At 39.0% G+C, this 15,865-nt stretch overlaps 1 protein-coding gene across 13 annotated transcripts in view; it reads left to right on the top strand.

Annotated features, from left to right (window-relative positions):
* Window positions 1-15,865, top strand: part of FAM81A (family with sequence similarity 81 member A) — a 72,221-nt gene that overhangs the window by 17,643 nt on the left and 38,713 nt on the right. For 5 of the 13 annotated variants that reach the window (XM_045823897.1, XM_045823895.1, XM_045823893.1 and 2 more), the window contains exons 2-3: window positions 5,844-5,941; window positions 6,939-7,212. In XM_045823897.1, the coding sequence (XP_045679853.1) occupies window positions 5,922-5,941; window positions 6,939-7,212 (294 nt within the window). In that variant the 5' untranslated portion in view covers window positions 5,844-5,921. Of the gene's footprint in view, window positions 1-2,675; window positions 2,730-5,843; window positions 5,942-6,938; window positions 7,213-15,865 lie in introns of all 13 variants that reach the window. The other 8 variants (XM_045823890.1, XM_045823886.1, XM_045823887.1 and 5 more) reach the window with 3 other exon arrangements.

Here is a 15,865-nt window from a genome sequence, read left to right on the forward strand (position 1 = left end):
CATTGTAAGGTATAAAAATGTCACATAGCTGAAACTAATGTGACTAATATAATATTGTGTACCGCTGATACTTACATTTTAAAAAAGAAAATTATGTGTATCCTAAAGAGAGATCTTAAAAATGTAAATTGATATAAACATCAGGAATTTCTGAATGGTGGTTTTCACTTTATTCTACACCTTTATGTAGAGGCTAAAATGTAATATATTACTTTTTAATCACACAAAGCATTTTTCAATTTAATAAAAGGAGTTTCTTTTTTAAAAATATTTCTTTTCTTTTTTCTTAAGATTTTTAAAATGTATTTATTTTTAGAGAGGGAAGGGAGGGAGAAAGAGAGAGAGAGAAACATCAATGTGTGGTTGCTGAGGGCCGTGGCCTGCAACCCAGGCATGTGCCCTGACTGGGAATCGAACCTGCGATGCTTTGGTTTGCAGCCCGTGCTCAATCCACTGAGCTACACCAGCCAGGGCTAAAGGAGTTTCTTAAATGCTCCAAATTTCTTCACATAAAATGTGTGTGTTGCAAAGCTTTGGGTTTTTTTATTTTAAGTATATTCTCTGCCTTAAAAAAATGCAAGTGACAATAGCATCATTTCAGTCCGTCTGTCCCCTCAGCACACACTGACTCCAGGAGGAGCAGCTTTGCCAGATGGAAGGGTTACAACAAGTACCTAATAATTTCCTCACTAACCCCACACAATAAACAATATTGTAGCTCTTTAAGCAAAGGAATACTATTTGCTAGACCTTCTATGTAAAGTTTTATTTTTAAAAATAGATATATTTTCTATTGTTAGGTGTGATTAACCAAGGAAGGGAAGGGGCCCAGCTCTCACGGAAGTGTACCCAGTGCCCCAAGGCCAGACCCTGTCTGGCTCCCCCACGGCCTCCCTGTGGGCAATGCCTAGTGCTGTTCCTTCCTGGCCACGTGATGATAAGCCAGTTGAACATCCCTAAGTCCTGGTTTGCTCTGGTGAAAGGGAGATAATAAGAGTTGTCCCTTCACAAATGGTTGTGAGGATGAATTCAGTTAATGCAAGTAAATGATCCCCATGAGTGCCTAACCCAGGGTAAACACTCTGTAAGAGTGAGCAGCTATTATTTACATGGTCTGCAGCTTGACTCACTGAGGCCAGCCTGCTAGGATCACAGAGTTGATGGGGAAGTCAAGATTCAAACAAGTGCCTTTCTGGCCCCACCACCCATGTGTTCAAGATAAAATAGTATATTGGACTGTAGTTGTGGAAAGAGATAGAGAGAAAGAGGGAAAGGGGGGACAGTACAGGGAGGGGAAATGGATAGTGAAAATGGAAATTGAAGGAAAGGAAACTAGCAAAGGAAAATGAGTGGAGAGTCATTAGTGGTCGGAAAAGAAGAAGGAAATTGGAGAGAAGATTGAGAGAGGTGAGGGACAAGAGCCAGAAAAGAGTTGGGGAAAGAGAAATTAAGAAACTCAGGGGACCTCTCAGCCCCTCCTCCTCCCCAGACCCTGTCCCATCCCTCTGCTAGCCGAATCCCTTATGGAGCATCTGCCACCGCCACCTCTCCCCTCTTCTGACTTCTGCTTGCCCCAGACACTCTGGCAGCTTGGGTCTCACAAGTCCCTGATGGCTCCTCGCTGCCCCAGGTCAGAGCCCAGAGGCCAGAGCTTGGCATTAGAGATTAAGTTAGAGGACTCCCACCTGTTGTCTACACAAACTTGCAACTGTTCTCCGCCCTCTCTCCTTTCACTCTATTTTTAAGTATAAGGAAATAGGCTTTTTACCCCCACCACTAAATTACAACCACTTTATTCATAAATGCTTTGCCTACTTTTCTATTCTGACACTCATCAGAACATATCAGCACTGTATTTTAATAGTGAACTGAGAAACTAACTTAATTTGTACATGGTTGGATTTAATTTTTCAGTAAAAATCATCATTTTAATTTATTAAATTCATGTATCTTTACTCTAAAATGATACCATAGGTATTTCTGCCCAGTGTCATTTACTTATAAAATACAATAATTGGTTGACATTAATGTCTCCTTTTGTCATTAAAATATATTCATATATCTGGCTGGTGTAGCTCAGTGGATTGAGTGCAGGCCTGTGAACCAAAGGATTGCGGTGTGATTCCCAGTTAGGGCACATGCCTGGGTTGCGGGCCAGGTCCCCAGTTAAGGGGTGCTGGAGAGGCAACCACACATTGATGTTTCTCTCCCTCTCTTTCTCCTTCCCTTCCCCTCTCTCTTTAAATATATATATATTCATATATATCTCAGAATCCTCATAATCACAAATAATATAGGTAATAGCATTTCCCTGAGGTTTCACTGACATGTTGCATATTTAGGGCAATTATGATTTTTACTTTTTCTTATTTCTTTCAATTATTTTCCCTGCTTTACCTCCCTGTCTCTTCCCCTAATTTCCTCCAATTTTTTAAACTCATGAACTGGAGATTGATATTATAACAGTGAGACATGGCACAATCAATAGTATGCATCCAAGACCTGCCTAAAAATGCTGTAGACTCACTGCTAGAGCCCAGATTTATAAATGTACAGGAGCCAACCACCTCAGGCCGGTGATCCAGAATGGACAATGGGAAGATCTGGAAATGATCTTTGAGGTTATTTAATTCAGCGACTTAGTTGTTTCTGATCCTTATTCATCTGCCATACAGATCCCATCATTCTGGCCAAGAATCATGAGACTAACCAACCAAGCGACCTCACAGGTAAACATTCATGAGAAAGGGCACCAATTCTGAACAGACCAGAGTGTGTGTTGTGAACTCATGTCACCTGGCATTTCCTAGCACAGAAAGTGCATAACACTTGGTAATAGGAAAGTTTGTTATTGAAAGGCAGTGTCCTACAATGAGTGGTGGATAGGCTCCTTTGTCAGAAAGCTGGTGTGGCTGGGCTTCTGCAGCTCAGGCAGGATAACTGCAGGTGGATGAAAGGGAATTCCAAAAGTCTCCCTTCATGCACAGATACTATATTCAGTGTTAATACTTGGTGTGCAGTCTCAGTAAAGAACCATGCTTTTAAATGAAGCCGTATTGCTCAATGCCTTCATTGCTGCAATTTCTGGTCCAGGGACACTAATCATGCTCTTACAAACATGTGTGTGGTCCTCTAGGTCAGCCCTATGTCAATTAAGATTTGAAAGGTACCCTTACTAAGTATTTGGTTTGGTAGGAAAGATGGATTGCTGAACAGTTAAAAATGATGACACATTATGAGTAGTATATAATGGACAGAATAAGGAGCTGAAGAAATACAAACGAGGGAGTCATTTTATTGGATTGAGGGGTGGGTGGGGCCTTACAGGATGTATACGAGTTTTCTAGGCAGGTGGAGATGGGAAGGGCACTTCTGTTCAAGTTCATAGGCAAAGGTCTGATGGCAGCAACGTGCATGGTGTGTTCAAGGACCGTGGTGGGTGGAGTGACAGGGGGAGGGTTAAAGTTGACTGGAGGAGGCGAATTGGTAAGAGTGGCCAAGGATGAGGCTGAGCAGTGGGTTAGGTCAGAGTGTGCTGAGAGTGAAGGAAGTGGAGGCAGTCAGTGTTGGAGTGTGGAGGAGAAAAAGTGTGGAACAATCTCTCTGCTCCGTGCTTTGGAAAATCTTATTCTTATCAGTGCTTCCCCAATCTAGCTGCTAACCAAGAAAAATGAAGCCTCTCTTTTTCTTCCCCGTGTGTTTTTTAATGTTAAGCTTTTTTAGTAGAGGTATAATTGACATTTGATATTATTAGTTTCAGGTATACAACATAATAATTTCATAGTTGTATACATTGCAAAATCACCACAGTAAATCTAGTTGACAGCAGGTGTTATTATAAGAGTATTTTTGTGTGATGATGAGAACTTTTAAGATTTACTTTCTTAGCAACTTTCAAAAAAGAATGCAGTGTTGTTCGCTGCAGTCACCATGCTGTGCATCACATCCCCATGGCTTACTTATTGGGTGACTGGAAGTTTGAACCTTTTGACCACTTTCACCAATTTCGTACCCACCAAACCCTGCCTCTGGCAACCACCAACCTGTTCTCTGTATCTCTGAGCTTGGTTTTCTGTTCTTTTGTTTGTTTTAAGTTTTGTTTTTAGATCCAAAATATAAGCGAGATCATATGGTAATTGTCTCTGCCTGTGTATGTCTCTTAGCATAATACCCTTGATGTCCATTTGTGTTGTTGCAAGTGGCAAGATTTCATTCTTTACTATGGCTGAGTGAAATTTCACTGTATGTGTACAGCACATTTTCTTGATCCATTCATCTATCAATGGACGCTTAGGTTGCTTCCATATTTCGGCTGTTGTGAGTAACACTGCACTAAACATGGTGTACATGTACACCATGTGTCTTTTCCCATCAGTGTTTCCTTCCTGTGTTTGTTGTTGTCCTTGTTATTCCTAGGCCACTCCCTGCATTGTTTCTTGATCGGCTTAGATGTCTACCTTTCTCTGTAGGCTGGGAAGCCCTTGAGGGAGGGAATTTTGTCTTACCTGTTTAGATTACTTGGCTACAGAACCAAATAAATGTTTCTTAGGTTGGTTTATTCTGTAGGTTAACATTTCATCTAAGATATTTTACAGCTTTAAATTTATAAAGATTATATGATCCTGAATATTAACATCTTCCACACTGTCCTAATTTTAGGTAGTCTAAATGGCAGAAATCATTATCCTTACTAAAGAACTTTTTTGGCATCATAGCTTGTTTAGCATGAATCACTTTTCTTAAATGTAATTTGTTTAAATTTAAAGTTCTGTGTCTAGGAAAGTGAAATGTTCACATTGCAAAACTAAAAATAACACACTGGAGAGATGATGCCAAAACAATTGTTTCAATCAGAAATGCTTTCTGAATCCAGAGTCTAAATGAGAACTAATTACTGAATTAGATCACAGTTACTAGGCATTCATTGTTTTAAGGCAATTAGCAACAGTATTGAGAAACCTAAGTAATGAAATATTTTTAAACCCCTCCAGTTTTGTTCAGATTTCTAATGCATTGTGATGATCAAGTAAATGTTCCTTATATGTAAGATGCAATATGAATGATTATACCTTATAATAAAGTTTAATGAAGAATATTATTCTCTTATTGAATAGACAGATTTCTTCAAATCAGAGCCTACTGACTATATATTGTTTTCTATTAAGATTTTATTTATTTATTTTTAGACAGAGGGTTAGGGAGGGAGAGAGGGAAACATCAATACATGGTTGCCTCTCACACGCCCCCTGCTGGGGACCTGGCCCGCAACCCAGACATGTGCCCTGACTGGGAATCGAACCAGCAACCCTTTAGTTTGCAGGCCAGTGCTCAGTACACTGAGTCACACCAGCCAGGGCTATATTGTTTTTTATTTAAGATTAATTTAGAAAGAAGTGCTTTTATTTTGCTGTATAATTTACTAAATTTGTTGTGATCTATCTACTAAGGAAGTTTTCTGTAATTTCTACAGAGATGTAAAAGATTGAATAAACCTGTTAAAGAAAACTGTCATGTTTTTGTAAAAGCAACTTCTGAGGCTTGACACAGATACAGGGCACGGAGACCTCAGGAGCCTACATTTAGCAGTCCTTGTTGGTCTGTGTCGCATAAGGCTGAGCAACATTCATTTCAGGAGCAATTTGATTTTGCTTAATTCTTCTCTCCTTATTTGGAAACATTTTCTGTTTCTTTCATATATAAGATGTAAAGTCTTTAATAATATAACTGATCAGTGTGCCAGCATAATTTATGATTCACTTAGTAACCTAGTAATATGCTTTAGAGATCATTTAAGTTCTGGTTATAAACTGTTAAATAATATAACACTTACTTTTTTTCAACAGATGTGAATTATTAAAAAGAAAAATGGCCCGACGGAGTACTGTATTTCCTTCTCTTGTCACCAAGGAAAGGTATAATATATGGAAAATATGCATCTAAGGTATACTTTTTCTTTTCACCCATCCCATGAGGGCTGCTAGTGGGTGTGATGGTCATTATAAATGAAGCCTTACTGCTGTTAAATTATCCAAGAATGGTTTTGTTCACTGGCAAGAGCAGTATTGCTATGTGTCCTTTCCAGCTCTCAGTTTGTAGTGTACTGTGGACGGCTCCACGACCATTAGTGGCGAGGATTTCACAGTAGCCCTACAGTACAGGTGTTCTTTTGGTCAGCAGTGAAATATAATTCCGGAGACTTCAGGGGCTGATGTCCCTGCTAATCCTTTTAAATCAGAAGTTGCAAGTTGGGTGTCCATAGGCCAATATTGCTCATGGAAGTACATTGTTTGATCTGCACCATCTTAAATACTTTTTAAATGAGTTGTTAACACACAAAAAATCAGGTGATTTCACGTACAAGTCTGGATTTTCTGACTCTCTTTGAAATATCAGATGGTCTGGAAAAATGGACCTGATATTCCCAGATGGTCAGTCATGGGTGGAGCTGAATTCTGGCTCCCTGCCATTGAGGGATGCTCTTTCCAGTTCTCCAAAGTCCCCACCACTCCCTATTGCCTCACACATAATGTGCTTCACTCATTTACATCACCTGCCTGACCCTTGTAGATATTTGGGTTTGTAACCCTGCTTCAGGGGGTGGAAGGAGGAGGGAATGTCAGGAGATTTTGTTCATAAGGTTGATCCTGATAACACAGCTTACATTGGGAAGACTGCTGAGTGTGCCCAACTCCGCCAGCCTCTTGCTTTTGAAGGTCATGGAACCTGCTACCAGCATACTTTACTCTCTGAGTACGATTGTTTAAAAATGCTGCCTAGCTCATGAAGAAAATTCTTTGGGGTAGAAACCCTGCCTGAAACCTTGTTTAGCTTGTTGGGATAGATAATTTGCATTTTCTTCTCTGGGAAGTCTTGAACCTGGCTTTAAACATGACCTTTCCCCTAATTCACAACCCTGGTGATGTGGCTCCTTTCTGCAGGCGAGTTAGAACCATGCCCCGACACAGCCAGTCCCTGACCATGGCACCCTACTCTTCTGTGAGCCTCATGGAGCAGCTGGAAGACAGGATCCTCTGCCACGAGAAGACGACAGCAGCCCTCGTGGAGCATGCCTTCCGAATTAAAGATGACATCGTCAACAGTTTGCAGAAAATGCAAAACAAAGGGGGAGGTGACCGCTTGGCCAGGCTTTTCTTGGAGGAGCACATCAGAAACATAACTGCCATAGTGAAGCAACTTAATCGGGATATCGAGGTAAGTAAGGTGTGTAAGTCTGGTGCATGAGTCTGGTGCGTGAATCTGGTGCCCTGGGCTCCTTCCCACACACTAGTTGTTCCCCAGCAGGAGGTTGCCCGGTCCAACTGCCAACTCCCAGGCAGTGATGCCTTCTGACTGAAGCTGTCTGTCTTGACTATTCTTAATGATCGCCAAGGAAACAGCTCAAACAAATATCCTGGTTAAATTTATTCCAGTATTTGGTGGCATGTACTGTCAGTGTTATTTCTGTTTAATCTAAATTTGCCTGGCTGATTATTAAATCACTTTGTTTTGTTTGGCTCTCAGTGGAGAGAGAAGCACTAGTCAAATTGTTTCCCTGCAAGAACCCTTCATATTGTTGAAGACGGCTATTAAATCAATTACTAGGTCAGCCTTTGCTCTTCTGATTAAATGTTTCTAGGTCTTGATGATTACATAGTTTATCACTCAAACAACCTAGAGATTTGAATTGCTTTTCCCACTTCTCTTTTATTGTTTTCTTTTTCTCTGCAATAAGCTCAATGAAAGGCAAATATTGTCTAATTTTAGAATTTGTGAATTTACTGCTATTTATTGAGCAATCACAGGGGTTACACAATTTTGTTCAGAAACCTTAAAATCACTTAGGGCATGGGCTTTCATCACTGGACAATATTAATATCCTTCACGTGATGTTTTAAAATATGTGAATAAAAAGTGTATTGACTAGATTAAGGAAAACCTTTGTTTCAAGTCACAGAGACTGTGTCTTAATTATGCTTCAGAAATTAAGCCTCCTTTTTTGGTGTCAGGTATGTGTGTATGAATGTACAAGGATGTATGCATGGACACATGTATTTAACAGCCTTATTGACGTATAATTTAAAAGCTACAAAAATTCACCCATTGTAAGTGTACAACTCAGTGACTTTTAGTAAATTTATAGAATTTTATGTCCATCAATGCCATTTAGTTTTTGAACATTTCTATCACAACCCCAAATTTATATAAGCCTGTCAATTCCCACCTCCACCCAAACCCCAAGCAACCACCAATCTGCTTTCTGTCTCTATAAGTTTGTCTTTTCTGGAAATTTTATGTAAGTGAAATCTTATGAAATCTTCTGCATCTGGCTTCTTTCACTCGGCATACTCTTTTTGAGATTCAGCCATGTTCTAGAATGTTCTTTCTGTAACTGAGTGGTATCCTATTGTATGGATATACCACCTTCTGTTTGTCCCTTCCTTCCTCAGTGGGCATTTGCACTGTTTCCAGTTTTTAGCTGTTATGAATGAACCTGCTGTGAATCCTGGTGTGCAAGTCTGTGTGTGGGCACGTGTTTTCATTTCTCTTGGGTAAATTACTAGAAATAGAATTGCCAGGTCTTACAGTAAGCTTATGTTTAACTTTTTAAAATACAACAGAACAATTCAACAAAGTGGCTATAATATTTTACAATTCACCAGTAATGTACGAGGTTTCCAGTTTTTCCACATCTCACCGACACTTGGTATTATCTGTCTTTTTTAATTATCATCATCGCCATAGTGGCTGTGCAGTGGTAATTTAGTGTGGTTTGCATTTGAACTTTCCCAGTGACTAATAATCTTCGGCACCTCTTCATGTGCTTACTGATCATATGTGTGTCTTATCTGGTGAAATGTGTACTCAAGTCTGCTGCCTATTTTTTTAAATAAATTTTTTATGCCGGACGGAGGCAGCCGCGGCAAACAGACGTTCTTTCTCCTCGGAGCAGTCACACAATAAATAGGAGGGCTGCAGAAACTCAAAGTTTCGGGGCCTCTGGCTCGCCGCGTGGAGAAAAGAGAAAACCTGGAGATGGGGTGGGTAAAAGACACCTCTTGGGTGCCTCTTCCAAGTGCAAGCAAGGAGAAAGCTGCTGGGCCTGGAGGGGAGAGGGGAGGGGGCGGTGAGCCACAGGCCAGCCCCCTTCGTCCCGCCTCGGTGGCCGGAGCGCCCGGTTCTGCCGCGCTCTCCCAAATACCCTTCACCCCATTCCAGAAATAAAATAAATGTTTAAATTTAAAAAAAAAATTTTATTGTGCTAAGATATTTACCATTGTTGCCATTTTTAAGTATACAATTGAGTGACATTAATTACATTCACATCACCACTATCCATTTCCCAAAGGTTTTGATCATCCCAAACAGAAACTCTGTACCAGTTAACCATAACTTCCCGTTCCACACTTCCCACAGCCCCAGGTAACCTCTATCCTACTCTCTGGCTCTGTGAATTTGCTTATTCTAGATATGTCATGTAAGTGGAATTATATAGTGTTGTCCCTTTGTAACTGGTTTATTTCACTTAGCATGTGTTCAAGTTTCATCCATGTTGTAGCATGTGTTAGAATCCATTTGTAAGTTGGGTTATTTGTCTTATTATTCAGTTGTAAAAGTTTCATAGATAGTCTAAATACAAGTCCCTTATCAGATACATGATTTGCAAATATTTCTCCCATTCTGTGACTTATATTTTTATTTTCCTAATCATGTCTTCTGAAATGCAAAATTTAAAAATTTTAATGATGCCCAACTTATCAGCTTTTTTCTTTTGTAGTTTGTACTTTTAGTCTTGTGTCTTAAGAACCATTTGCATAACCTAGAGCTGCAAAGATATTGTCCTATTTTCTTCTCAAGTTTTAGTTTTAGTTCTTTACATTCCATGATCCAGTTTGTGGTCATTTTCATGTATGAAGTAAGGTAAAGGACTAAGTTAATTTTTTTTCATATGGGTAGCCAAGGAAAATCTATCATTTTCCCATTTGTCCTTTTGTTGAAAGTCAAGTGACCATAAAATATAGGGGTTTAATTCTGGATTTCATTGATCTGTATGGTTTTCCTGTGCTGATAGCACTTTGCCTTAATTTCTAGCTTTAGAGGACATTTTGAAATCAGGTAGTTTAAGTCCTTCAACTTTGTTCTTCTTTTCAAAATTATTTTGGCTATTCTAGGTCCTTTGCACTTTCATGTAAATTTTAAGATCAGCTTGTCAATTTCCATAGAAAAATTTCCATGCTGAGATTTTGACAGAAATTGCTTTGAATATATAGACCAATTTGAGGAGAATTGCTATTTTAATGAATAATATTGGGTCTTTGTCATTACAAAGGCCAACTCTTGGTTTTATTAAATTTTTCTATTGTTTGTCTGTTTTCTACTCTGTTGGTTTCAACTCCATATTATTTCCTTTTTTCCTGCTTGCTTTGATTAAGTTTGCTTTTCTTATTTTATTTTTTTTAAGATTTTATTTATTTATTTTTAGAGAGGGGAAGGGAAGGAGAAAGAGAGGGAGAGAAACATCAATGTGTGGTTGCCTCTCATGTGGCCCCCAACTGGGGACCTGGCCTGCAACCCAGGCATGTGCCCTGACTGGGAATCAAACTGACAACCCTTCGGTTCACAGCCCATGCTCAAACCACTGAGCCATACCAGCCAGGGTTCTGCTTTTCTTATTTTAGTTTCTTAAGGTACAAACTTAGGTAATTGGTTTGAGATCTTTTTTTCTGATCACAATGTTTAAAGCTATCAAGTATACTCTAAGCACTGCTTTAGCTGCTTCCCATGAATTTTGATATGTTGTGTTTTTGTTTTCAGACAGTTGAAGATATTCCAAAACTCCCCTTGTGATTCCATTTTTCGCTCATGTGTTATTTAGAAATCTCTTGTTTAATTTCCAATGCTTGAGGGTTTCCCCAAGTTTATTTCTGTTGTGGTTTTGGATCTCTAATTTAATTGCATATGGGCAGATAATATACTTTGTATGTTTTTAATCTCTTTGAATTTATTAAGACTCTTGTTCTCTCAGTTATCGAAATCTCCAGCTCTCTTTATTGAATTGCCTTATTTTTGCTTTCAGTTCTGTCAGTATTAGGAAGCTCTGTTGTTAGGTGCATGAACAGAGTGGAGCAAAAATAAGTTTACAGTTAATGTAGAAAGCAGTACGATAATTAATAAGTAATAATACAAGAATGAACTCTGTGTTTTGCATACTCAACTGTAACCCTACTCTTGCCCCACCTGTACATTTATTGTTGTATATATCTTCCTGATATGTTGACCCTTTTATCATAAAATCTCTCTCTCTGTCTCAAGTAGTATCTCTTGTCTTAAAGTCCATTTTGTCTGATGTTAATATAGCTACCTAGCTCTTTTATGGCTACTGTTTGCATAGGTAATTTCTTTTTTCATACTTTTCATTTAGCTTATGCGTAAGTAAGGTCCTGGTCTACCACATGTTCGCTAAGTTTCACTCTTCTTTGAGATTCTCATGTATCCTTAGTAAGGATTGAGATTCACTCAGACCTGTACCCTAATTGAAGTTCATTTGTCTTTAGGATTCTAAAGCTTCTGGTCTGTACTTCTTATGATGTTTAAAGGGCTATATGTTTGCTGTTAATGGCACATAGCAGGTCTTTGTTGCTTTGGAGACTGGTGGCATCCATTCTGATTTCTTTTGGTCACAGCAATTTGAGTTCCTTTTGGGATTTACTTTTCTTTCATTGGATACAGACTGGATGGCTACTAGTCAAGGTGCCTTATCACCTTTTTAGCTAAAGAGGACTGGAGTTCATAACTCAGGCTAGAACATGGAGATGCTCACATCCCAGAGCTTGACACCTGAGCAGAGTCTTCCCTGCAGCAGCTGTGCCCAAGGGATGCTGGCCAGTGGTTTTGCTGCCTGGACCCTAGGAAATGCCTTTGGTGTCTTCTCAGTTGGGATCCCCAGCTGCCCTGTTGATTGTGTGCACGTCTCCCCTATATCCTTCCATAAATTCCATTTCCCCCCCAGAGGTAGCCAGAGTCAGGTTCAATTGCCTACAACCAAAGAGCTCTAATGATATCAGAGGGAGCATAGAAAATTTAAGAAATTGCCAGAGATAATTTACTTGTTTTTGGAAGGTATGTGTCTATATTTACAATGCTCTTCCCAGTTCTACATTTGAATGCTAAAGCAATTTTATCTCAGAGGTTGAATCACCTGCCAACCCCAAGTTGGCTCCTTCACAAAACTGAATAACCCCGAGTTAAACATTTCATGTTGAAAGGGGTTAGAGATAGTTTAGGAGGTTGTCAGCCCTCCCACACCCAAATAAATCTAGAGAGGGAGATAGATAAAATCAAAGTGCTTAGGGATAAATAATTCTGCTCTGGTTGGTGTGGCTCCATAACAGAAGGCTTGAGGGTTCAATTCCCAGTCAGGGCACATGCCTGGGTTGTGGGTTTGATCCCTGATCCCCAGTCCAGGTGTGTGAGGTGGGCAATCAATCAATGTTTCTCTCTGAATCAATATTTTTCTCTTTTTCTTCCTTCCTCTTTCTCTAAAAGCAATGAAAAAAATGTTCTCAGGTGAGGATAAAAAGATAAATAAATAATGATTCTCATGTTCCCATTTTCTCAACCAATAGCAAAGAAGTGTGTCATAAAAAAATACAAACACTCCGCCCTGGCTGATGTGGTGCAGTGGACTGAGTGCTGACCTGCGAACCTCAGGGTCGGCAGTTTGATTCCCAGCCAGGGCATGTGCCTTGGTTGCAGGCCAGATCCCTGGTTGGGGGTACTTGTGAGGTAACCACACACTGATGTTTCTCTCCCTCTCTTTCTCCCTCCCTTCCCCTCTCTCTAAAAATAAATAAATAGCTCTGGCTGGTGTAGCTCAGTGGATTGAGTGTGGGCTGTGAACCAAAGTGTCGCAGGTTCAATTCCCACCCAGGGTACATGCCTGGGTTGCAGGCCATGACCCCCAGCAACCACCCATTGACGTTTCTCTCTCTCTCTCTATCTCCCTCCCTTCCCTCTCTAAAAATAAATAAATAAATAAAATCTTTTAATAAATAAATAAATAAATAAATAAATAAATAAATAAATAAAATCTTTAAAAAAATACAAGTACCCCGATGTTTCATCTTAGAAAATCATGTGGCCTCCCCATTCTTCCCATGCCCAGCATTTGCTGTGGGTGGTAGACAGACTGGAGACTGGAGCCAGTTTATGCTGGTATTACTGCCCTCAGGTAAAAGCAAAGTGTAATTTTACTTTTCTACCCTAGAAAAGCCTAGACTTGATTTTTTTTTGTTTTTTTGTCAGCAGAAGAGATGCTAGTGCTTGAGCTACAACTATGGACTCTGAGGAACAATTTCCCCTTTGGTAGCTACTGTGCCCTAATCCAACAATCAGAACTATTTTAAATAAATAATTTCCAGCTTTGGCTGAACCCTCAATGCTGTTTAACAGTTTCTTCATTCCAGGAAGCCACCCCTGCCTGTTCCTCCCTTGCCTCAGTTCCCTTTCCCTTGATGTATTCATCACTGTTATGCTAGCATTTACTGAAGAAGGTGCACATTTTTTCTTTATGAGTCTGTTTCCCTTGATAGAGTGTGAGTTCTTCAGAAAGAAAGGGACCTTGTCTTACTTCTCTTTGCATCGTCCAGTACAAGGTAAGTGCCACGAATGCTTATTAAGTGAATGCATGCACAATTCAGAGTGAGGCCAATGGCATATTTGCTGGTAGCATAAAGGACTAGAGGAGAGAGACCCTGAGGTCATCTGTGCAAACTGTGTTCCTTTTCAGATGAGGCATCAGAGGCCCAGGCAAATGAAGCGACTTGTTTGAGGTCTCAAGGCCAAGAAGGGGCAGTGCTGAGACTAAGCCTAGATGATTAAATTCTAACAATATGCTCTTTTCACTTTTCTACTTTGCCTTCTGGAAGCTCTTCTAGAAACCTGACCTTAGGTAACCAACTCCCAAATGTGACAAGCAGGGCTGTTTAGCCATTCTTTGCTTTCTGAGTATTTCTTCCCCTTCAGGAAGAATTCCTTCACAAAACTAGGTAACTTTAGTTTTAGATCTCACTAAGTTCTTCCCTGACCTGTCATTATTTTAATGTGACATCATTGAACAACATAGATAATTTGAGTCATTAGCAAACATACCTAGAGATCCAAAGTCATCAGTTGTATAGGCTTTTGCTCATTATTTTTCTTTAAGTTGTGTTTTTTTTAAAGATTGTATGTATTTATTTTAAAGAAAGGGGGAAGGCAGGGAGAAAGAGAGGGAGAGAAGCATTGATCAGTTGCCTGTCATACATACCCTGACCAAGGATGGGACTGACAACCCAGGCGTGTGTCCTGACTGGGACTCGAACCTGCGACCTTCCACTTTGCAGGAGGATGCCCAACCAACTGAGCCACACCAGTCAGGGTTAATTGTGTTTTGAATACAATTTTTCTTTAATGTGTTTCTTTAAGATGACTTTTAAACAGTTTACAATGCAGCAAGTTTTAAAGTAATTTCAAATCTGCTGTTTTTCCATCTGAAACACATTTTATGTAATGATTATTCTTGCCTTAACTAGACAACACTTTTTTCATTTACATATAATTTTTGCAGTGTGCAATTTTGCAAATGAAAAGCTGATTTCCATTGTAGAAAGGAAAACTGAGTAAAATCTAACTCTGGTAAAAAATTTGCACATATGAGTATTTACTTTTATGACTGGTAGTAACTCTACATTATTATAAAGTAACAGAAGGAAACTTGGGAGAATAGTAGACTCTGATGTGAAAAACTAATTATATGGTTTTATATATATTATAAGCCTGAGTATGTTTATTCAAACATAACCAAAATTAGGGTGCTTGATGAAACATCAAAACTGCAACATTGTCTGTAGCCAATTTTTTTTTAAATGAAATCATGGTGTAGATTAAAATTTTATTTATTTATTGTAGAGTAAAATTTAAAAGTACTAAAAAGAAAGTCTTTATTCATAAGTAATATAAAATTGGGAAGGTGCATTTATACAAATGTAATATATGCATATTTAAAGCAAAGAGATGTGATATTCAAACTGTATTTAAATGAGGTGAAAAGTGTATTTTTTTTGTCTGTAGATTCTTTTTTTTTACTGTTATCTTGGAAATGTTTTTTCTTTTTTTAAATTTTATTTTAATTGTTGTTCAAGTCCAGTTTTCTGTCCTTTACTCCCATCCCAGCCCATCCCTCCCCATCTCCCTCCCATTTCCACCCCCCCTAGTTTTTGTCCATGTGTCCTTTATACTTGTTCCTGTAAACCCTTCCCCTTTTCCCCTGAAATTCCTGTGAAATTCCCTCCCCTCTCCCCTCTGGTCACTGTCAGCCTGTTCTCTATTTCAGTGTCTTAGGTTATATTTTGCTTATTTGTTTTGTTGTCTGTAGATTCTTAATGAATTTCTTCTGTAAATTACCTGGTTCTAAAATTATTTTTATTAGTTATTACTTATTACTTATAAAAATAATTTCACATATATTTTTTAGTTCACTCAGTAAAATTTTACTGGGTACTTTTTAATAAAAATCTGTCTCTGCAGGCAATTTTGTATTACCGCACTAAAACTGAAGCCAGTCTTAACAAACAAAGCTCACCCCAGGCTCCTGATAGAGCTAGTCAAATTAAGTTAATGTTAATACTGCATCTTGGTAAATCTGCCTAGATAAGTCTTTCTGATTCTCTACCACATGGCTCTGAACACACTTACACACAGGAAGAATAGTAAAATGTATGATTAAACCACTGGTCTGTGTGATCTTCAAGAACTAGAGCTGAGTCTTAATTTTTCTATTTTAGCACCTACCAGTATTTAGCACATAGTAGGAGCTCAATAAATGCAC

Source organism: Phyllostomus hastatus, unplaced genomic scaffold, assembly GCF_019186645.2.
Source record: "Phyllostomus hastatus isolate PE091 unplaced genomic scaffold, TTU_PhHast_1.1 phas_scaffold_501, whole genome shotgun sequence".
Classification (NCBI taxonomy): domain Eukaryota; kingdom Metazoa; phylum Chordata; class Mammalia; order Chiroptera; family Phyllostomidae; genus Phyllostomus; species Phyllostomus hastatus.